We start from the raw sequence: 23,480 nt of genomic DNA, 5'->3' as shown, positions 1-23,480 counted from the left end.
ATGAAAAGTGAAAATTACCCAGCATGTCTTCTCCTCGCAACCAGCGATAATCGCGACGACGATCTCGATTAAACGGATCGAGCCACTGTATTTGTCTGACAGTTTCAGGCTGCATTATCCTCTAGACAACCCATATCACTAAAAATTTCGACCAAAATCATTTTCGATCTCTCACCACAGTGGCAACAAAACCACACAGTGACGGTTCCAGACCTTCAGATAAGGGGGGTGGGGGGGGGGGGGGGGGCGGTCATCAAGACCCTGAGATAAGCGGGGGACCGGGCCCCCCAGGCCTCTCCCCTCGGATCCGCCACTGCAACAACACTAGTACTACTGACAAAAAAGCAGCCTTTTCTTCTTTCATCACGACAACATTTTGCGGGAATCATGCCTCGGTAGGCCAATGAATTTGCCGGAAATCGATCATATGAAGGCCGGTAAACACATACACTTTAAAGAGCAGACGGCGATTAGTAGGCGAAGACAAAACTAAGGCCGCGCCATACCTAAACCCGGCCTCTTCCTGACAGGAAGGCTGAGCAACTCTCTGGAGCTGATAGGCTACTTGCTCGGATAACGTCTTTTTTACTCTTAAGACCAGTATTCATTTCGTATTTTGTTTCATGTTTAAATTTGGTAATCTCAGTGGAGTTTAAAAACAAAAGAGCTAATTTGCACGAAAAAGCAAAACCCTGAAGGATTCTTGTAGCAGGTCGTTGTCATCGCCGCCGCCCTAGCTGTAGGGACCTTACGAAACGACGATAGCGACGGCAATGAGAACGTCAAAAGAGCAATAGGTTTAATGAGCAAAACAACAATTCTACACGTGCATCACGCTTTTTTGTACATTTCTTTGCTGTCCCTGCACAACTACGATGTGAACTTAACAAATTTTAAGTTTACGTGAGAACGGGAACGGAAAGACGATAAATTCTACCATCTCTGTCTGAACTCGGGCGCGGTCCCCTCTCTTCAGCTGCAACCAAAATTCTCTTCTTTTAAGTAACAGGGCGAATTGGGATAATCACGAAAACGTTTAATTAAGAGGATGGGAAGTCTATTTTTCAGCAACGTTTTCATGGACGTCACCGTTGTCGGATTGTAAGGTCCCTCACGGCGACGGCGACGTAGCCGGGTCGCCGGGTCGGAAGCTCCTAGCAACATGACGCGCATGCTCAACAAAGATGAAGCATTCTGCTAGCAGAGTGGACGAAAACAGATCTCGTAGAAATTTTCACTTCCTCACTTCCGTCTCAAATCTATTATTTTGCTCCTGATTTTGCTCTGACAGTTTCCCTAACGTTTTTAGAGGCGCCTTCTATAAAGTTGGAATATATCTAATGAAAACAGGTTTGCTACATTTCAAACTCTAATCCAGATCCGTCTAATTTTGCCAACAATTCCTTGTCAAATCTCTCACTTTGCTCTGGAGTGAAGAAATTCTTCCAGTCTTCCACTGCACCCTTGCGCAGAAATTTTGGTCCATCTTCTGTTTCGCACAGAAGGTAACTTTTCAGGTTTTTCATCATTCCATTGAATGTACACTGCTCTGTGATGCGATTTAGGAGTTCATGTGACAGGGGCTTGTTCAGGAACTCGGAGATTATACGAACATGTTTTAAAAGATCCTATAAAGGGAAGAAACAAATGGTCTGCTACGCAGCCGTTTTAGTGTAGTCACGCAACACTCCTCCCTCCCGTGGGGAGCAGCGTTGCGTGACGACACTAAAACGGCTTTGTAGCAGACTAAGAAACAAAGGGTTTAAAAAAGGCTTCACTTGAGGACCGTACCGAGATGCTCAAGCCACTTAAGTCGTGACTATCTAATTATAAATGCGTGTTTTGATAAAATGCTATTTAGAACGGTTTGCTTCTATCAATGATCCCTGAAATTGAACTACAAATGTACTTTAATGGCCTTAGCAATAAGAGACATTTTAGAAGCTCAAATAGCTTACCTGCAGAATACCCGGCCATTTCGAAGCAATACCCCTATAGCAGTGGCTACGCGGTTACGGGGCTACGTAGAATACCCGGCCGCTTCGAAGCTATTACCCCTCGTGTAGCCACGTAGCCGCATACCACGTTGAAGTTTTGTGTGTTTCAATCCGAAATATCGGGCAAATATAATTCACCCCTTATTTTTGTTTCCCTTTTATATTTTTTTCATCCTTCTTCCTGCCGTAAGGATCAGTTTACTGTTTTGATTTTAAGTTTGGTACTCAAGATTTTACCGATCCAGGTCTACTAAAGATCCAGCCGACCCTCACTGGTTTATCGTTGTGGTTTTGCCTTCACTAGTGTTTCTGATAATTCTGGGTTTGCCAGTGAGTCATACCTGAAATTACAATATGGGATTGCTCTGGGGGACGATTGCGCAAACTTGTAATAACAAAAAACAGAAGCAGGAAAAAATGGTACAACGTCACAACATACCAGAAGGTACACTTCCTATGATTTTTAAAACGTACTATGATCTTCATGAGAGGAAAACGTTCGAGTCATAGTTGGAGTTAAAAACTTTTCTTCTAGCCACAAGCATTAATCAGTGCAAAACAAATGTAATAAATTTATTCACCCCTGAAAACTGCTCAACAGTTATCGTTCAATATAATTACAAACCTTTTTCAAGTCTTCATATTTAAGAAACAAGACGTTAGCATCATCTCTGTGTTTCCACCATCCAAGTACATGTTTATCCCAGTGACTCCAAAGTGCTGTAACGTATAACAGTTGAGTAAGTAGCCTACAGAACAGGCGCTATTTCTCACGATGGGAGCACGAAGCGGACGCGGTACGCGAGACACACGAGAAGTGGGAAGACGCCGTTTTCTTGCTCCTTTCACGTCAGCTTCGTGCTCACCTTAGACTACTAGCAGTCTCTCTTTTTCTTCGTTCGTCGAGCAAAACGTGCGAGACACGCAAATGACCACGCACGTGACTGAGGGCGCGTGACGGGGAGAGGCACAAAAAGAGAACCTATCTGTTTTCTTCTTGGGCTGCCGACCTCGTTTCTCGCATCTCTCTCGCGGCTTCGCCGTTCGACGCTCGCGCGCGAGTGCACTCCCCTCACTAAATCTGAAAAAAAAGAGAGACTGCTCGCAGTCTATGCTCGCCCGAAGAACGAGAAAAACTAGCGCCTTCTGTGCAGGTTGTGGTGTAAGTTGATGGATTCTTTGAAACAATCCGTTTTTTTCCGGTTTGGTGTGAGAAGAGGTGGGGTTCCTTCCTCATTATTTGGGCCATTTAATAATTTTCATCGTCTAGGCTCGTAAAGACCCTAGAAATAACATCAAAATGTTCAAATTACAAGTTGAACAACGAGCCGGCGCAAATCTTGGATTGCGTCACTTCTATGGTCTATAAATGTATTGACAATGAAAAATTGTTCTCTTTTTTTTTTCAATTTTTATGGGAAATCGATCAATAATTGGTAAGAAGAACAAGAATCAGAGTTTCTGGTTTCATAGTAAGTCTGGGTTGTGGTTTCGAATTTGGATGCCTAATATAGAACAGAGAGTTGTCACTTCCGTGGCCAGCAGTTACCGTAAATCGTCTATTAATTAAGCCCACCCTCCCCGGGGGGGGGGGGGGGGGAGCTTATTTATTTCAGGTCCATTTGTGGGTAACTTAAGAGAGACAGTGGGCTTATTTGAGAGGAGGGCTTATTTAATTTAGAAAAGACGATGGTATCAGTTCTCCATAAAGAACTAGAATACGAAGCGGAAAAGCTCAAGTTCAGGGTTGGAGCTTATGCAGCCGAGGATCAGAATAAAATCCGAAGTTCCAGTTGGTAAATAAACGAACCATCCTGGATCAGTCCACAAGAAGTTTTACAGTCGTGATTGATTTATACAGTCTATCATTCACCTGTGAAGAATAATCAGGGGAGGAAAGGGGGGTAGAGAGGAGGGGGCCTATTAACCTTCTTCCCCGGGATAGGAGGGAGCTTATTAGAGGGAGAGGCTTATTTGAGAGGGGGGCTTAAAAGAGGATTTACGGTATGCAAATTTGTTGGAACAAAAACAAAGGAGTTCAGCTCCCTTTCAGGATTGGTTTGGAACACCAACATGGCCGCCTTCACTTCATGTGAAAACGCTCTGTAGACGTAGGGCTCCTGATTCCCAGCACCACCACCGAGGTTCAACTACTAAAATCCCCGGGAGGTACTCACGTATATGGCAAACGGCAAACGTCAGATTCAAGTTGAAATTTTCTCATAATAGAAAACGAGCAGATAAGAACGGTTCAAAACAATTCTTATGGATACAAAATTGCGTGAAACTACTAATTTATGCATAGAACTAATGAACAGCAAACGACAAGTAAAGGGGAAATTTGGTCACGTGGTACAAGTTGACGTAAACGTGAAGCTTAACCTCTCTAATGAGTCAATGAGGGAGCTTGAGCAACGACAACGGCGACGTCAATGAGAACGGCAAAAAAAAAATAGGTTTAGTACAGACTGGCAAAACAACAACTCTGCACGTGCTTTCTTGTACATTTCTTTGCCGTCACTGCACGACTACGACGTGAAAAAGCCTAATTTCATGATTTGTGGAAAACGTGAACACAAGACAACACCTTTATTTATTTTTGTCCTGAACCTCAAAAAACAATATTTTAAAATTCAACTTCAGAAAAAATTGCCAACATTTGACGAACTGGACGAGATGGAATAAGTGCGATAAAGTTTGAAGCAGCGCTACTTTACTTTTTAAGTGACGTTTTCGCAGCCGTCGCCATTGTTGTTGCTTAAGCTATTTTTTCTCTCTTGACGGGGAGGTTGCGCCCTGAGGTCAAAGCCCTTTATCTACATACCAATTTTGACAGAAAGGTACCCCCTTCATATTCCTTCTATTGACAAATAATACCCCTTTCACACACCCAGTTTTAACTGCTGCAAATGCGCTGTCTTTAAGTATGAATAAATCACAATATCAGAACATTTTCTCGACTTTTATACAGCCAAAAAACGCATCGGTTAGCCATTTTGGGCCTTTTTGCTACAGACCGAAATGACCGATTTCCCTAACTTTTCATATACCTCAACTAGTGAAATCACAACCCTTTCATATCCTTGAAGCCCTTTCGGGCGGAGCCTCCCCATAGGTCTTATAGGGAATACCGCCGCCCCCCTGGACAAAAACATCACTTACTTTTTCCTTGGACAAATAGATTGGCATAAAATTCCCAAGGTGCATTCAATCCAGTAGCTTTACCCAAGCTTGTGTGGAATTTATAATTTGATACTGCAACATCTTTTGGATTTCGAGCGATGTAAATGTACTTGCACGTTGTTTCTTCGTTTGTACCTTTAGGTATAGCTTCATAAGAAAGGTGTGTCTTAATTAGGCGAGGGCTTGGTAAACTAGCAACGTCTGGTCGTAATTCTTTTGATTTAGTAGCCTCTTCTAAGAATGGAAGACGGTCTCCAATTCGTTTGCTGTTGACTTCTCCATTGTGGTAAATCTGCCAGACAATTTCTTGAAGCCATGTTGTTCCTTAAAATTAAAAAGACAAAAAATTATTTAAGATTCCATTTCAATGCAGACATCCTCCTGGAACTCGAGAAGAAATACCCGCAACTGGAGTTAGCTGTTTCGACTAAAAACCCCGACAATAGCTTTAACTGAAAATAACAATTGTCTCAGGCGAAAAGGGGATGAAGCAGTTCTGTAAAACACTAGTTTCCTCGATTGCTGTCATCATTCATGCCGCATTTGCTTATCGCAGCTAGCATTCTCGACGCGACTTTTGCCGCCTTTCGCGCCGTGAAATACCATTCGCGGCGCGATGGAAGTCACCTTTCGCGGAACGTTTTTCGATTTTTCGTAGCAGGGGCAAATCGCAGCGCAAATTGTGACGCGATTCCCAGATCGCAGCGGACACATCGATGGCGTTGAAACCATTGTGTCTAACATTCAGTGTGTTCATGAATAGCACAAGCATGCACAATATCTGACCCTAGTAAAGATTTATTCACGATTGTGGTCAGTGATACGGAGCAACGTTTTACTACGTTTAGCCGGATTTCGCGGCATAAGGGCGCCATTTATTTCAAAATCACGTTTGTTACATTACTGACAACAATTACAACGATAAATCATACAGAAAGATATTACAAGTTCTAATGTCCGGCTTTGCTGAGATAGAATCATAATTGTTTGGTTGGTGTCGTTCTACCAAGTTGTACCGGGTTTTTCCTTACAATCCTTGAATAAACATCGCATTCTTTAGCGCGTACGCCGTTTATTCGAAGGGTGCGGCGTTTAATAGAGGGCGTCGTTTATCTGGGGGTAGCGTTTACATCGACTTAATATGTTGAGTATATAAACAAGTAGGCTTCGGGGGAAAAATTGCAATTTTTTTTTCAAAAACGAACAATGCTGTTATAGATTTGAGTCTTTGATGTATTTAACTTTTGGATATTACCTCGAAAGTCAGAGGTTTCACTTCAGTTTAAATTGTTTGGAACTCGCTTTAAATGAGGCGTAGCATGTCTACTAAGGAATTTTTTTCTTCTTCTTCTCCGTTTTTTAAGGACCTAAAGGACCTTAACCTGCGATCAGAGGTTTCTCTCGGCTGTAAGTGTTGAAGTCGTTCGCGTGGCTTTGTCTGTCGCGTAGTTGGTTTGTTTACACGGCGTAAACAAACCAACTACGAGACAGACAAGCCACGCGAACGACTTCGACGCCTACAGCCGAAAGAATCCTCTGATCGCAGCTGCAGGGTATAAAAGGAACAAAGGTTTCGACCCATTTGCCATTCCATCCATTCTTGTATAACCCCACGATACCCGATGAGGGAGAACTGATGGATTTAGAAAAGTGTGGGTACCTCTGAGAAAAAAAACCCTGACTACACCATTGCTGTGGAGGAATGTATATTTGCAATTGATAGGATTTGAAGGGAAAAACGTCATTGTAGTCAGAGCATAATATGGAGCTTGTAATTACACCTCACCTCATTCGATTTGTCAAACAGAATTAATTCTTAAGGAGGGTTTGCAAGTTTAAAAAAGAAAAAGAAAATCGTCGCCTTAAGTCTGACATCCTCTATGAAACGTGAAATTGGCCGAGGTCGTAGCCGTGCAGTGACGGCCGAGGGGAATGTATCAGAACTGTGCTGCACGTGCCAAGTTGTTGTTGCTTTGATAGGGTGAATTCAATTGCAGCATATCGCCATCGCATTTGCCCCTTGGAGTGAGTGTTTTATTATTTTCAAGCTTTAATGTAATACAGACAGTGAAAAATTCAACGGGCAGATGCGAGGCCGATACGCGTATTTTTCAAACTATGAAGAACTATTACTGTCTACGCCCTCGTGGTTGCTTCAAGTATTTGCTCCCAAATACTTGAAGATGAAGCGGAGCATAATTTTGAGCATGGAGTGAGTTTACTTAATTCGTGAAGCAGATGGCTGTTTGTTTTGTTCTCTCAGTGTAAAAAATATGAAATTACTCAGGGGAATATTGTCTTTTACGCTTCTTGAAAACAGGACCAAGGTCGCAATGACAGTCGAACCTCCCGTAACCAAACGACCACTCAAAATGCAAAGAATTATTGCTCACAAAAATAAAACTACAGGAGTCTCTATTTCGAGGAGAGGTCCTGAGACTTCTACTTTTTGATAAAGAATTTATTAAATGCAGTTTCTACGTTAAGTTCTTCGCATAGCCGATCATTTTGAAACATGGAGTGCGGACTGCGGACTTTGTACAAATTGAGGACTGGATATAAAACACAGACTTGAAATTAAGGACCAGGTACAAAAAGTGGGCTACGAGTTGTATTTTAAACTCTGCTCTACACAGGCAAATACAAGAGAAGGAGATTACGGACTAGCATAAACCTTTCTGATTTTCACACATTCCTTTGGCTCATCACGCAAACGTTTGCACTGAAACGGGAAGAAAGCATTACGTGTGAGGCCCTACAACTGGACGCGCGAGGAAACTCATTCCGCTATTAGGGATACCGAAAAAATACTTTGAATTTGATTAAAAAAACAAAACAAAAAAGAGAGGCAAGTTAGAGGAGAATTTAATCTACAGTTTTATATCAATAAATGACGAAACGGAGAAAAAGAGAATCACGAAATGACCACCGACCCATTACTGGTTCATACTTTTCCTTTAGCTACTCGTTTGAAGTCACGTGTCAGTACTGGGTTTAAACTTTGAGTAGTTTTGAACTCTATAGTCAAGTCACTCCTAGCCCAAGACTGGTCACAACACCATTTCAAGGCCGTGGGGATGAGCATATGAAATAAAGTCGTGGGAGAAGGTCTAAAGCTGTTAAAAGTGGGGCGAGTCATAATGAATGCTGTATTTATAACTTACAACCGTGTATTGCGCTATTTAGCGATCTCCTAATTATATTTTTACCTCACCTTGGGCTACCTGCGATAAAACAGCAACAACTTTAAAATAACGACAATCTTTTACCCGATTTGGGATAGCTGACTACAAACACGTCGTCTGATCTCGTCTTGAAGTTGACAATGTAGTCGTACAGTACCTGGGGATTGTCAGTAAAATACGTAGGAATTCTTAAACCCATTATTTCCACAGTTTTACTTGATCTCCATTCACCTTCTATTTCTTGCAAGATCGGAAAGTTCGCCATGATTATGGCAAAGCCGTTTATAGCAAATCGGTCAGTGTAACGCACACTGCGGACTATTATTTTTCACCGAGCAAATAGCTCACTTAAGCTTCGGAAATGAGTTACAGCCTGGGACCAAACTAAGCGCGCGTGCGTTTATGGGATCGTTTGGGAGTACGCGAAACAAACATAGCGGAAAGCAAAGTGAAATGTAGTGGGGTTAAAACAATTCAAAACAGCCAAAGGGAAGGTGGCGACGAAAGAAAGCAACATGAAAATGTGAAGCTAAAGGAAGAGGATGTGCCTGGGGCTATTTTACCGCTTTCATAGTTGTTGTGCCCTTGTAAGACGAACAGAGCAAGCTGACTGCTTATCTTAGTGATGACGGGCTTGATCCGCCCGAATTTCAACAGCATCAATGATAAGCACAGTCCTTGGGTACAGCTCCTTAAAAATGTTTGGCAAATACTGATGTAAGACCTCTTTTCTTGGAAGGTGAATTAAGGGCTCCAGTTCAACCCTCATGAACCGCACGTAAAGAAGCATAAGTGCATCCCAGTGTGGAAGGCCAGTGTAAAATTCGATATCTTCATCCTTTCCTTAAATTTTGAAATGTCAAACTTCGGATTTTTCAGTGCATGCTGAAGTCTCTTTGAATCTCTAGTCAACTCGTCTTTTTCTTTTGCTAATTTGTCTTTTTCCTCGCCAGGGGATTTTAATTCAACTTCCAATCGATCGAGAAATTCTTCGGTTATTTCAGTTTGCGTCTCAGCATCACAAAAGGAAAGAGTCGGTGAAACATTGTTGCTTTCAGTGTCCACGTCAATCTACTCAACTGACACTTCATTTACCGAGTCAGCCTCAAAGTCCATTTCGGTACAAGAAATGTCAGTGTTTCTTTTCCTGGCTTTTGAATTCGAAGTTGCCTCTGACCTGTATAGAATTCGTCCTTCACGTTTTTTTTTTTACTCCAAGGAAAGCAAGATAGATGGTAGATGAGTTCTACTGCTCTTTTCACCACCATCCCAATGGGTAGAGCAAATCCGTGTGCTATCGGAGTTCAAATTCAAATTATCCTTCCGAAGCAAACGTACATATTCTCGCCGAATACGTCTTGCCTTGAGTATTCGATAAAATGCCAGACCATGGGAGTTCTTGGAATTATTTGGGCACAAAGGAACGCAGCAAGTCGCATGTCTCAGCATTATTCCAGGTGGCTGCTCGGGTTTTTCTGTCCCCCAAAACGATCCCATAAACGCGCGCGCGCTTAGTTTGGTCCCAGGCTACCACTCATTTCCGTAGTAAGGTAAGGTAAGGTGAGGTAAGGTAACGCATTTATTTAAAGAGGGTAAACACGTGACAGTTATGAAAAAACTGATAAACTTCTGGCCCTCTATAAAATATAAAAACAAAATTAATATTAAGTGGGCTATGAGTACTTGACAGCAATAGTCCCATTGTTTTCCTAACCCTAAAGACAATAGTCAGCAGGCATTCCGCAGTCTTCATTTTACACTGCCCCATAGCAAATTTATTCAATCCAATCTTTTATGCACAATGCCAATTAATTTGAATTTTCAAAAAAGCACTTAATTTTGATCCTATCTTTATCAGTTCAATTTAATCATGACTAAATTTTCATTCAATCCGTCACTAAAATATCTATTCAATCCAATCCACGGCTGAAATATTTATTCAATGCAAAAACGGAAAAATATGTTTAATCCATTCACCCGGGGGGGTACTCCTGGGAATTCCTGGTGGGGGTGTGCCGTCCGGTTCTCCAAATCCTGACCTTATTTCAGACCAAAAAATATCATTTTCTATATCCGTTTTCAGACCTGTCCTTTAGGCACAAATTATGTTATCATTGGCTTAGCTTAGAGTGCAAACAAAACAAATCAAATCCAGTTCGAATTCTCTTTCTTTCGAATTGAAACGTTAAATACGTTCATATACTCCCGTAGTTCCCTCGAAAACCATACCTGATTCCAGACCAAAGTGGGCAAAGTGTATACGATACACCCTTTTTATTTCATTAAAGTGGTTGGCAGATTCTTTCCGAAGTTTGATGCAATCTGGCAAAAATTATATCAGTTTCAGTTCTCAAATTCAAGTATAGCCGTCCTTATCAAATCTCTCATTGGCTCTGGAGCAAAGGAATCCTTTCGCAGTCTCCCCAAAGTGTTAAGGGGCCTCTTCTGTAATTTCGAATATATTTAATGAAAACAAGTTTGCTACATTTCAAACTCTAATCCAGTTCCGTCTAATTTTGCTAACAATTCCTTGTCAAATCTCTCACTTTGCTCTGGAGTAAAGTAATTCTTCCAGTCTCCCACCACGCCCTTTCGCAGAAGTTTTGGTCCATCCTCCGTTCCACGCAGGAGGTAACTTTTCGCGTTTTTCATCATTCCATTGAATGTACACTGCTCTGTTATGCGATTTAGGAGTTCATCTGACAGGGGCTTGTTCAGGAACTGGGAGATCATACGAACAAGGCTTAGAAGATCCTAAGGAGAAGAAACAAACGGGTAAAGGGGCTTGAAAACTGGTAGAGAAGATGGGGAATTCAGACTTTGAATCTTCAGAATTTTGGTGCGTTGTCCCGCCCAATTCTAGCCTCTCACGCAGACGTTCTTTGCGCTTCGTCACGCGTTACTTCTCCGCACAAAGAACGTCGGCATGGGAGGCTATTCCATCGACGCTCAGCGCAGCATACCAAGGCAGGATTGCGTGACTAGCCAAAAGAACGTCTGAGTTTGAGGCTACTTGCCAATCAGGCCTCCTCTCATGTTTAGTTCTTAAGTGAAACTAATAAAACAAAATAAGTTTCAAGTGCCAAGTCTATTTTTTTCATATAGGACTTAAAAGAAAAAGGCCTCCACAAATAAAATTTTAGCCAATTACTAACTAAAACATAACAGATCAAAATCATTGGCAGAGCTACTTTACAATATAAAATTAAATATCAGAGGTTTGTATCAAGCATGGTTATGCTAAAAACAACATGTGATAGAGAGGGTCACAAGAGAAGTTGTTACGTCACGTTGCTATGGTAGCAAAACTTCTCGATCTCTATAAACCGTGTTGTTGCAAATATCGCAATTCATTTGAATAACTTGAATGACTTTCAAACGCATGACTGCACTCAGGAGCAAAACTGGATAGCCTTTGCTTTTCTAACCATCGTTCGACAATCAAATGGTCATCTCTTTCAAGAAAAATTGTTGAGATCCAGAAATCTTCCTACCACGGTAATGTGACATCACACCTCTCTTCTGTATAAAGCATATTATTATTCATTCAAAATATTTCTCCGTTTCTGATTGGTTAAAATCCCACGCATAATTCATCATAACCAACTACTATCGACCAAATTTGGAAGAATTTAACGAAATGTGAACTGATGACGTCAATCGTGCAACAAAATTGCAGGTTATTGAACGGTTAACCGAGAAGACATGGGGACGAGGTTGAGTTGTTTCGGTAGTGAATACGAAATGGCGGAACATTTCACTCGTTTCACGAAGAAGAAATACCGGTAGGCAAACTATTAGCTAAAAACGTAGCAAGAACAGCAAGAAGACAACTCGACGTACGACATCTCGGGATCTGTTATTTGGAAAATATTTGCAAAACTGAACAACCCTTTATCTCCTAAACTTGCCGATAAACATGCACTATCGACATGGGCACGCAACAGGAAATTTTGAGAAAAAAACCTCAACACAGTAATAAAGCATGAAAAAAGCTTTCTGAAATCATTATAAGAATTTTGGGAGATTGCTGGGAAAATGATTTATCTGTTCCTCACTCCCAGCTAGACTGATGGAAGAGTTCCCAGCCAGCAAGGTGCGCCTTCAACCTGCAACCTGACTTACTGGGAAGGTTTCCCAGAAATCGTATGTCTAGACATTACTGGCCAGTTTGGGTATGGTCATAGGGCAAAATTCAGCCATTCAGTGAGGGGGGGTTCCTGACAAATAGCACATACCAGCTATTCGCAACACCAAAGAACCAAATCCCCTCAGACACCCTGAATTGTCTATTTCCCAGTAACACTTTCACTTTCCTTCCAAGGACATATTATTTTTTCCAAATCTCCCAGCCAGCAAAAAATCGCCTGAAGAACAGATATTATGAGGAACAGGTCCATTGGGTGCCCCTGTATCGAAGATGAACTTAACATCGATGGAGGTAAGCCTATTTTAGCTTGTTTTTAAACCAGGAGGGTGTTATCCGTACCCTCCTCAATCTCCACATAAATGTTTCAGATGATACCCAGCCTCATTCAATAATTGCTTAATTAATTCGGTTTTCTACCCACCACTAAGCATTAATCAACGCAAACCAAATTAATGTAACAGAATTAATTTCAAAAACTAAAAACGACTTCACCGGTAATTCTCCGACAATGCCGAATAACAAACCTTTTGCAAGTCCTCATATTTAAGGAACAAGACATTAGCATCGTCTTTGTGTTTCCACCATCCAAGTACATGTTTATCCCAGTGACTCCAGGTTGCTGCAAAGAACAACAATTGTGTAGGTTGATAAGGACTAGTAAGTCATGAAGGTTTTTTGCCATGCCTCTAACACTACTTCTTTCTGCTACGTTAAGAAGCATCATAACCAGTTTAGAGAAAAATATGTAAACATGACCAAACTCGACCTTTCAATGAGACACCTTCCAAAATATCCTTTTATAAAATAACTAAGATAGTACGCGCGCTCTGATTGGCCGAGAGGAGTGTTTGAATGAGAGTAGTATGTAAACATGGTTGTGGCGTCAAGTTGTTCACGCAATCACGAATTTGAAAAAGTTTTCGAGTTCAAAACTCGACATTTTAAGCGACAAAAATCCGTATTTTACAAAGCATCTTTTTGCAAAACAAGAGCTGATTACGCGTGCAAGACTTCGTGGACAAGATTTTGCGACTGGTAAGAATTTCTCTTTTAATCAGTGCCATACAAAGAGTTTTGCGTTTTTTTCCCGGGAAAGTTATTTTATAAAAGCAATAGAAAACTTTTTTCCTGGGTTTGCATAGCCTGATATAAACACTTGAGGCGTTGGGAGAATTCGAGACAGTTATGCCAAACCCTCGACTTCGTCTCGAGTTTGCATAACTGTCTCGAATTCTCCCAACTCCTCTCGTGTTTATATCAGGCTATGCAAACACGGAAAACGTTTTCTATTGCTTAAATAGAAACCCGCGACTGAGAGCGTTTTGGTTCTTTCCCCCCCACCCCTCCCCCTAGTCATGTCTGACATGTTTCTTCCGCTTGATCTCCGGAGTTCACGGACGCTATTTCCTAAATTTGGCGACGGTCTGCGACACACTATGGTGCTATGTTATATCGCACCTATCCCCTTTAGAACTACGTTGATAATTTTTAGACCTGTGGCCCTCCCTCTCGAAATATTGATCACATTTTGTAGCTGCTCTGACCTCCAATTTACTAAAAATTTCACAAGAACGTTTTCTTCTGCAACGAACTTAGTGTCTCTTGGCATCCCCCTTCCCCCCCCCGCCCCCCCAAGGAACTTTGCATTTACCCCACTTATCTCCGGTTAGCTTCCGGTTATTCTAGTATTGATTTCCTTGACGCCTGTTCCATTACAAGTTACAGGGTCTCATCGACAAGCTTTACTCTATGTGCAGTGTGTGCATCCACCGCCTGCTGGATGTACTTTGCAAAGCTCATTACCTCTCCCCAAAATAAACAATCTAACACTGATCAGGGTTAACAAGCCTAGACATTTTACAAAACTACTTATTTGGGTCACTCCTATTGGGCCCTGCGTTATAAAGAAGTTCGCTGACTTTACCATCGCAGTGGTATCGTCATTAACCCTTTAAGCCCTAACAGTTATCAGCATCAAATTTCTCCCGTATTCAATGCTTTGTAAAACAGAGTGGTCATAAGAATTACGGACATGATCACGCAAGATGAATTTGCTTGATATTTTATCAAATTCTCCCCACTACTTCCGTAGGAAATGCATTGGGGCAACAAATCAGCTGACAAATGAGAATTCAAATTTGAATCTTACATACTACGTCGCGCCCCAGGATCAAGTTGCAGACTAACGACCCGTAAGCAAAATATGTATCACCTTCTTCATCTCACAATATAGCGATGATACCACAGAGGCCCATCAGTAAGATAGGCTCCCGTTGTTCAGCATGGACTGAACTCACCCTAGCTGGGCTATCCGACAATTAAATCAAACTCCTAGGCATTACATTCGTTCTTCCCTTCTGAGTTTTCTAAGGTATTATAGCAAGATCACTCGAACATTCTCTTAATTTTTAGTTCACCAATCCTTTTGAACATTGCCGAATGTGCCCGAATATGACTTTAATTACAGCATGTCTATGAGATAAATACCTGTCACCCGGGCCGACTCTACAGTACAACCAGTCGACTGACGTGTTTTGTCATGTGTGACCACACAAAACGAAAACAAACATTCTTTTGAACGTCCACACAAGCCCATGACTTCTCTAGTCATGGGCTCCTGACGTCTAAGATTTAAACTCTTGAAGATCTCCACGGAAAACACGAATTTAGCAATCTTAAAGCGCTTACCATTAAATTTACGAAGAAAGAGAGAAATATCATCATCATCGTATACAGAAAATATGAACTAATATTGTTTATAGTTACTCTAGGATATGGTGGATAATTTTTGTGCTAAGTCTGGGATAGGGTGGCAGCTCTGTGCCCATAACCAATGGACGTTCAACTATAAAAGCATTAAATACTACCACGTAAAATAATTATATAACTTACATTTTCCCTGAACAAATAGATTGGCATAAAATTCCCACGATGCATTCAATCCAGTATTTTTCCCCAAGCTTGTCAGGAATTTATAATTTGATACAGCAGTATCTTTTGGATTTCGAGCAACGTAAATATACTTGCACGTTGTTTCCTCGTTTACACCTTTTGGTATAGCCTCATAAGAAAGGTGTGTCTTAATAAGGCGGGGGCTTGGTAAACTAGTAATGTCCGGTTGTGAAGCTTTTGAATTAGTAGCCTCTTCTAAGAATGGAACACGGTCTTCAATTCGTTTGCTGTTGACTTCTCCATTGTGGTAAATCTGCCAGACAATTTCTTGAACCCAAGTTGTTCCTTAAAGAGACAAAATTTAACATTCAAGTCTGCCCATTTTAGGAAATCCATAGCCTGCGAACAGCAGACGCATTTCCGGTCATCGCTTCTTTCCCTCCCGTTTTTCGGAGGGAGAGAAGCGACGACCGGAAATGCGTCTGCTGTTCACAGGCTAGGGAATCCAAGACAGTCCTGCATTCTGGTTTCCACACCGTGGACTCCTGATTCCAGGTACTGCATCCCAGTTTTTCTCAGAGGAACTTGGATTCTGGACCCAGTTCCAATCGTTAGTGGGATTCCGGATTCCTTGAGATGTATTTCGCATTCCAAAGCCCGGGATTCCAGATTGTACAACCAAGTTCGTCATGTAATAAATAACGGCGAAGTGGTTGGACTTCTTGCAGGAAAATTTTCGAGTGTATGCCTTTTTGCCGCAAAAACGGTAACGCTGACTGACTCCATCTGTTTAGCGGTTTAATTTCGATGCTTTCGTTATTCCGGAGTTGAGAGTCGTTATAGGTCCGTGCACACTTCGGCCAATCTAATTTTCTATTTTCCAACAAAAACGGAAAAAGGAAATATTACTTATCCTTATCATATTTACATATTTTAAAGTACAGACAAAAATAGAAAAAAAGAAAATGGTCAGGAAAATTGATCATTTTTTTCATTTTTCTAATTTTGAAGTCCGCTTCAAAAATACAAAAAATACTGTAAACGGCTAAAAGCGATATTTTGCTATTTTTTATTTTCCAGCTATTGTTAGAAAATGAGAAAAATGAAATAATCTCTGATTCCTAACTCATTTATCTATTTTTCCGTTTTTCCCAAAAAATAGAAAAACAGAAAAATGAAAAAATCATATTTATTCGCACCATTTTTTCATTTTTTCCATTTTGTTCAAAATATGAAAAATTAATAGAAAAATGGCATACCTATCGCCTAATTTTCCATAATTCCATTTTAACAAGAAAAATGAAAATATGACAAGTGTTGCGAATAATTTTTCCATTTTTTCAATAAATAGAAAACAAACAAACAAACAAAAACGGACAATTTTCAATCTTTTGTTTTAATGAAAAATAGCAAAAAAAAATGACAAATCATGAACATTTACTAATAAAGAAAAGAAAAACCTAATCCACTTTAGACTTACTAGTTTTGTTAGACGATTTACACAGGGTCGGCGGAGAAGTGGGATGGGGAGGGCGGATGGGGGGCCTTTCGTTCTCGGAATGCGAACGTAGTTTCATTCACTTTTGTATTTGATTAGCTGATTCCTTTACCTCATTACTTAGGACTCACTCTTTGACCTGTTCTAACACTGCGTCACCATAAAGTGTTCCTGTTGCATTTAAACTGTGGAACGTTACCCCATACTTGGTCTTTGCTCTCCTTTTTCCAGGGCTGAGTTGCTTAAAAGGTGGTTAACGCTATCCGCTTGATAAATAACTATAAAGTGGTTAACGCAATTGGTTTCCCTAAAATACATAAAAAATTATCAGGACGCTGGATAGTGATTTATCCGGTGGATCGTCGCTATCCAACGTTTAAAAAAATGTATGAGCAAATGTATGAGCCAGAGCATTAAGATGTTCTCTCCCGCGAGTGTATACTAGGCGCCTCGTGATGTTTCTCCTCCATAATAATAATTCAATATACTTTACTCTTGCAATCCTAAAACACCCGTTCTGCGGCAAGATCCGTTATTTCGGCAGGCTAAGCAGTCTACTTTTCAGCATCTATTTCATTTAAAAGCGTCTGACCTCTTCACTTGCGTGTTCTTTCTTTATTTTGTGTCCAACGACCTTCTTGTTTTCCCCTTAATCTCTCTCACGAACCGCTTTTTTTGTGCTGGGACCATAGTGTTGCTGGCATGAAAACCGTTGAGTTACCCCCACCCCCTTTTCCCGTACCAATTTTCACGCCTTCTCCTCCTCCCTCGTACTCTTTCTCATATTCTTCATTTCCACGACCGATACGGTACGGCTTTCCCGCCGCTTTCATCCACAGTCGACTCCCGACAACTCAAACCTTCAGGGAAATCGAGATCAAAAGTGAATGGAACTACGTCCGCATCTCGAAAACTAAGCCGCCCCCCCGCCTCCCCCAAATTCCCCCCCATATCCGCCTACCCTGGGTAAATCTTCTAACCAAATTAGTGAGTCAAAAGTGGATACGAATTGGGTTTTTCCTTTCTTCACCGTTAAAATATTCATAACTTCTCACTTTTCTGCGCCATTTTTCAATAAAATAAAAAATGAAAGACTGTCTGAAAGGGTGTATCGTTAAAGCTTTTCTATTTATTCAAAAAAAGAGGAAAAATAGAAAATTGCTCGCAACACTTGTCATATTTTCATTTTTCTTGTTAAAATGGAATTATGGAAAATTAGGCGGTAGGTATGCTATTTGTCTATTTTTTCATTTTTTGAACAAAATGGAAAAAATGAAAAAATGGTGCGAATAAATATGATTTTTTCATTTATTCGTTTTTCTATTTTTTGCGAAAAACGGAAAAATAGAAAAATGAGTTAAGAATCGGAGATTATTTCATTTTTCTCATTTTCTAACAATAGCAAGAAAATAAAAACTAGCAAAATATCGCTTTTAGCCGTTTACAGTATTTTTTGTATTTTTGAAGCGGACTTCAACATTAGAATTATAGGTCATAGGTTATAGGTTATAGGTCGTTATAGGTCCGTGCACACTTCGGCCAATCTAATTTTCCATTTTTCCAACAAAAACGGAAAAAGCAAATATTACTTATCCTTATCATATTTGCTATTTCAAAGTACAGAAAAAAAGAGAAAAAAAGAAAATGGTCAGGAAAATCGATCATTTTTTCATTTTTCTAATTTTGAGGTTAAATTCAAAAATACAAAAAATACTGTTAACGGCTAAAAGCGATATTTTGCTATTTTTATTTTCTTGATATTGTCAGAAAAACGAGAAAAATAAAATAATCTCCGAGTCCTAGATCATTTTTCTCTTTTTCCGTTTTTCCCAAAAAATAGAAAAACAGAAAAATGAAAAAATGATATTTATTCGAGCCATTTTTTCATTTTTTGCATTTTGTTCAAAAAATGGAAAAATAGAAAAATGGCATACCTATAGCCTAATTTTCCATAATTCCATTTTAACAAGAAAAATGAAAAAAATGACAAGTGTTACGAGTAATTTTTCCATTTTTTCAATAAATACAAAACAAACAAACAAACAAAAAGGGATAATTTTTCATCTTTTGTTTTAATGAAAAATAGCAAAGAAAAATTACAAATCATGAACATTTACCAACAAAGAACAGAAAAACCTAATCCACTTTAGACTCACTAGTTTTGTTAGACGATTTACATAGGGTCGGCGGAGACGTGGGATGGGAAGGGTGGGTGGGGCTGCTTTAGTTCTCGGAATGCGAAAGTAGTTTCTTTCACGTTTGGATTTGATTAGCTGATTCCTTTACCTCATTACTTAGCACTCACTCTGTGACCCGTTCTAACACTGCGTCACCATAAGGTGTTCCTGTTCCATTCAAACTGTAGAACGTTTCCCCATACTTGTCGCATGGGTTTCCCGACATTAGCGATCTTTGCTCTCGTCTTTCCAGGGCTGAGTTGCTTAAAAGGTGGATAACGCTATCCGCTGGATAAAAAACTATCCAGTAGATAACGCAATTGGTTTCCATAAAATACATAAAAAATTATCAGGCCGCTGGATAGTGATTTATCCGGTGGATAGTCGCTATCCAACGTTTAATCAAATGTATGAGCAAATGTATGGGCCAGATCATTAAGATGTTCTCTCCCGCGAGTGTATACTAGCCGCCTCATTATGTTTCTCCTCCATAATATTAATTCAACATACTTTACTCTTGCAATCCTAAAACACCCGTTCTGCGGCAAGATCCGTTATTTCGGCAGGCTAAGCACTCTACTTTTGAGAATCTATTTCATTTAAAAGCGTCTGACCTTTTCACTGCCGTGCTCTTTATTTATTTTGTGCATGTGACTGTTCAACGACCTTGTTTTTAACTCCTTCCCCTTAATCTCCCTCACGAACCGCTTTTTTTGTGCGGGGACCATACTGTTGCTGGCATGAAAACCGTTGAGTTACCACCCCCTTTTCCCGTACCAATTTTCACGCCTTCTCCTCCTCCCTCGTACCCTTTCTAATGTTCTTCATTTCCACGGCCGGTACGTTACAGTTTTCCCGCCGCTTTCATCCACAGTCGACTCCCGACAACTCAAACCTTCAGCGAAATCGAGATCAAAAGTGAATGGAACTACGTCCGCTTCTCGAAAACTAAGCCCTCCCCCACCCGCCCCCCCCCCCCAATTCCCCCACATCTCTGCCGACCCTGGGTAAATCTTCTAACCAAATTAGAGCGTCGGTAGTGGATACGAATTAGGTTTTTCATTTCTTCACCATTAAAATATTCATAACTTCTCACTTTTCTGCGCCATTTTTCAATAAAATAAAAAACGAAAAACGGTCTGAAAGGGTGTATCGTTTTAAAGTTTTACTATTTATTAAAAAATGGAAAAATAGAAAATTGCTTGCAACACTTGTCATTTTTTTCATTTTTCTTATTAAAATGGAATTATGGAAAATTGGACGATAAGTATGCTTTTTTTCTATTTTTTCATTTTTTGAACAAAATGGAAAAAATGAAAAAATGGTGCGAATAAATATGATTTTTTTCATTTTTCCGTTTTTCTATTTTTGGCGAAAAACGGAAAAATAGAAAAATGAGTTAGGAATTGGACATTATTTCATTTTTCTCATTTTTTAACAATAGGAAGAAAATAAAAAATAGCAAAATATCTCTTTTAGCCGTTTACAGTAGTTTTTGTATTTTTGAAGCGGACTTCAACATTAGAAAAATGAAAAAATGATCAATTTTCCTGACCATTTTCTTTTTTTCTAATTTTTTCTGTACTTTAAAATATGTAAATATGATAAGGATAAGTAATATTTCCTTTTTCCGTTTTTGTTGGAAAAATGGAAAATTAGATTGGCCGAAGTGTGCACGGACCGTTATAGACTGCTTGCAGTCCGCCTTTCTCTTAAAATCAGTCTAGCTCTTATTACAGCCCGCGCGACTGCAAACAACGACGTTACGCGCTTGGATTTCGCATGCAGTAACTTTGCAAAGAAAAGTAAGAGACTGCTACTAGTCCAACTTTCTTAAGTGTGGAGCGTATTGAGGGGAGTGAGAAAGCATAATGGATGCTAATTATTCAATTTTCCCTCTCGAAAATGTTTGTTAATTTGTTATTCCTCACCCCAAAAGGGCATCACTTCATTATTCTAATCAAAAACCTTTCCATTATTCCATTAATGGACCCCTCAAACTGCATTATTAGTTTTAACACGAAAATTTTCGTTATTCTTTTGCCATTACTTATACCAAATGCACTGATTTGCGTGACTGGTTTTATCGTTTTGTTGACCAGTATTAAACAACAAAAACTAAAACGAGTGCATTTTCCATGGTTTTAGTTTCATATAATTTCATAGGATTTAACTGTTGGCTGCCGATTTCTCTGGATCTTGACATGTTTCAAGTTTGTTCACATCCGCAATTTAATTGCATGATCTTGTAAGTTAATTACAGTCAAGATTGAGAACAGAGTGATTGTAATTTCAGCACGACCACATTGTTACCATTCTTTATTTGTTTCCTTTTCTTTGCTTGAAACTATTTGGCAGTTTTATTTTCTTTCATTAAATCCTTGGTGACCCCTTAGTTTAGTCGGGGAGGTTTAAAAATGATTAAAATGCAACGACACGAGTACGTACATAAGATTACGAATAGGACAAAATTTAAAAGGAAAGTTCGCTAGAGTAATATCACATTTCCTTCACTCGAGAGACCACGACATACAGCTATTCCTTACAGGGTGCTTTTACAGTTCGATATGTGACTTGGGCTGCCTGTGAGATAAAAAATAATTTTAACAAACTGACCTGCTTTCGGATAGCTGACTACAAACACGTCGTCTGATTTCGTCTTGAAGTTGACAATGTAGTCATAGAGTAGCTGGGGATCGTCAGTAAAATACGCCGGAATTCTTAAGCCCATTATTTCCACTGTTTTAGTTGATTTCCATTCACCTTTGATTTCTTGCAAGATCGGAAAGTTCGCCATGATTCTTGGTGTGATGGTGCGTTATTTATAGCGACAACACCATCACCGAACCTCGGGGCGGAGAGAAGGGTCTGGGCTACAGGAAATGATCCGGAAAACTTCCCAGAAAACTTTCAGTTTCAGATTTAGGAGCTAGAAAGTTCGTCGTCCCGTTTCGAAGTTCTTTTATTTTGATCATCAACAGTTTGGAGTGATTTTCTGAGCTAGAACACTCAAAAAATATTCTGGAGATTAACGATGAGCACTTTGGAGCTAGGAAGGTAGGTATTTTATTAGAAATGCTTACATATTGACAACCATACAAATATGCAGAAATATGAAGGGCACGAAAAGATTCGATCGATACGATCGAGTCTGAGCGTCCTATAGACACTGCAACAAAGCATTCCACAAGGTATTTTCGGACTTGAGCAAGCCAGATTACACACATTTTTACCAAACCATGTGGAAGAGACCATGCATTTCAACTTTAAACTATCCCTTGTGTAACAATTAAATTTGTAAAACCAAGAGCAACTCAAAGTAAATCAATTGACCAGTTTACGGTTGTGCGCATGTAGTATCCTAGCCTTTGAGTAGACGTGAGGCTGAGGTTGACCTTTTTTTGAGGCAAACCTTTTTCCTTTTTTTCCTGAAATTAGGCTTTAAAAATACGAGTTAGCATGAGAACGACATGATCTACGTAATCAAGCAGTCCTGATAGAAATTCAAAGAGTGACAGCAAAGTGTTTTAGCCGGGGCGGCACTGGAATTGCAGTTAAGGGGGAAGGCTGTGGGTTGTAGGGGAGGGCCAGCTAGAATTAATCATGTAGTGTAGTTTAATAAACCCTTTTTCTTAATTATTTAACTAGTTATTGCTAACACAAGCCAATGCAATCCTCAAAGCTGAGGTATAGGCATTTTTAAGAAAAAGATATTACAGTTTTGTGAACAGCAGCGGTGTGCATGTTTGTTTTAAAGTACATGAAAGTTATTTTTATGTTTAACCAATGAAATACCTTAGAGATATTACTATTGCATACTACTTTTCTATTATTATCATCATTATTTGCTGGGTTCACTTTAGACCACTAAGCTTAAGTCTGACTTAGTAATCTCCATATATAAGTCGACTTAGTCAAAATGACAGGTGTGAACCGCTAGGTCACAGAAGCGTGATTTCTGTCTTAGTGACGGCAAACTCAAACGACCTAAGCAGTTCTTAAGTCTGTTTCAAACATGACTTAAGGCTGACTTAAGAAACCTGATAGCAAAACAATTTCAAAATCGTGGGTTTTATCAGATACAGATTCCCGCGTTAGGCGCCAAGAGCAAAGAAATCACGACACAGTCACTTCTCACGAATAAAATTAACTGAAGATGCATCGCTGAGAGGACGAAACGTTAGAAGGCAATTACGCTGCCAACTTTTCACCTTATGCGACGTAAGTTGCGTGGCTTGATCACTTTTTTATTGGCCTACGTAACTGTCATTTTCTTTTCTTATGATATTCCTCGCTGATTTCCCAACAGATCTGAAGCACGGGAACATAAGATTTTGCAAGAGTTTTTGGCTGATCAACCTTTGTAAATTTAATAAACAGACAACAGTCGCAATTACA

General features: G+C 39.9%; 2 protein-coding genes across 2 annotated transcripts; both read right to left on the bottom strand.

The window, feature by feature from the left end:
• Positions 1–1,133: 1,133 nt before the first annotated feature.
• LOC140927664 (sulfotransferase 1C4-like) lies at positions 1,134–8,632 on the bottom strand. Its single transcript, XM_073377342.1, has 4 exons — positions 8,450–8,632; positions 5,160–5,504; positions 2,623–2,717; positions 1,134–1,628 (listed from the first exon to the last, which is right to left on the bottom strand). Exons 1-4 carry the CDS (start codon positions 8,628–8,630, stop codon positions 1,356–1,358), a joined length of 894 nt encoding a protein of 297 aa, XP_073233443.1. The 5' UTR covers positions 8,631–8,632; the 3' UTR covers positions 1,134–1,355.
• Positions 8,633–10,628: 1,996 nt separating this feature from the next.
• On the bottom strand, positions 10,629–21,909 carry LOC140927663 (sulfotransferase 1C2-like). The gene is made up of 4 exons (XM_073377341.1): positions 21,699–21,909; positions 15,408–15,752; positions 13,040–13,134; positions 10,629–11,119 (listed from the first exon to the last, which is right to left on the bottom strand). Exons 1-4 carry the CDS (start codon positions 21,877–21,879, stop codon positions 10,847–10,849), a joined length of 894 nt encoding a protein of 297 aa, XP_073233442.1. The 5' UTR covers positions 21,880–21,909; the 3' UTR covers positions 10,629–10,846.
• Between the last annotated feature and the right edge of the window lie 1,571 nt (positions 21,910–23,480).

Source organism: Porites lutea, chromosome 2, assembly GCF_958299795.1.
Source record: "Porites lutea chromosome 2, jaPorLute2.1, whole genome shotgun sequence".
Classification (NCBI taxonomy): domain Eukaryota; kingdom Metazoa; phylum Cnidaria; class Anthozoa; order Scleractinia; family Poritidae; genus Porites; species Porites lutea.
The sequence above is the reverse complement of the archived record's forward strand: the minus strand, read 5'-3'. Positions and strand labels throughout refer to the sequence as shown.

What these genes read in the sequence shown, in the direction of transcription:
- LOC140927664 (XM_073377342.1), bottom strand. Translation starts at nt 8,630, where the DNA reads ATGGCGAACTTTCCGATCTTGCAAGAAATAGAAGGTGAATGGAGATCA. An exon ending in TCTATTTGTCCAAGGAAAAA is followed by an intron (nt 2,718 to 5,159) that starts GTAAGTGATGTT and finishes TATACGTTACAG; the next exon opens with CACTTTGGAGTCACTGGGAT. An exon ending in AATATGAAGACTTGAAAAAG is followed by an intron (nt 1,629 to 2,622) that starts GTTTGTAATTAT and finishes TTCCCTTTATAG; the next exon opens with GATCTTTTAAAACATGTTCG.
- LOC140927663 (XM_073377341.1), bottom strand. Translation starts at nt 21,879, where the DNA reads ATGGCGAACTTTCCGATCTTGCAAGAAATCAAAGGTGAATGGAAATCA. An exon ending in TCTATTTGTTCAGGGAAAAT is followed by an intron (nt 13,135 to 15,407) that starts GTAAGTTATATA and finishes TGTTCTTTGCAG; the next exon opens with CAACCTGGAGTCACTGGGAT. An exon ending in AATATGAGGACTTGCAAAAG is followed by an intron (nt 11,120 to 13,039) that starts GTTTGTTATTCG and finishes TCTTCTCCTTAG; the next exon opens with GATCTTCTAAGCCTTGTTCG.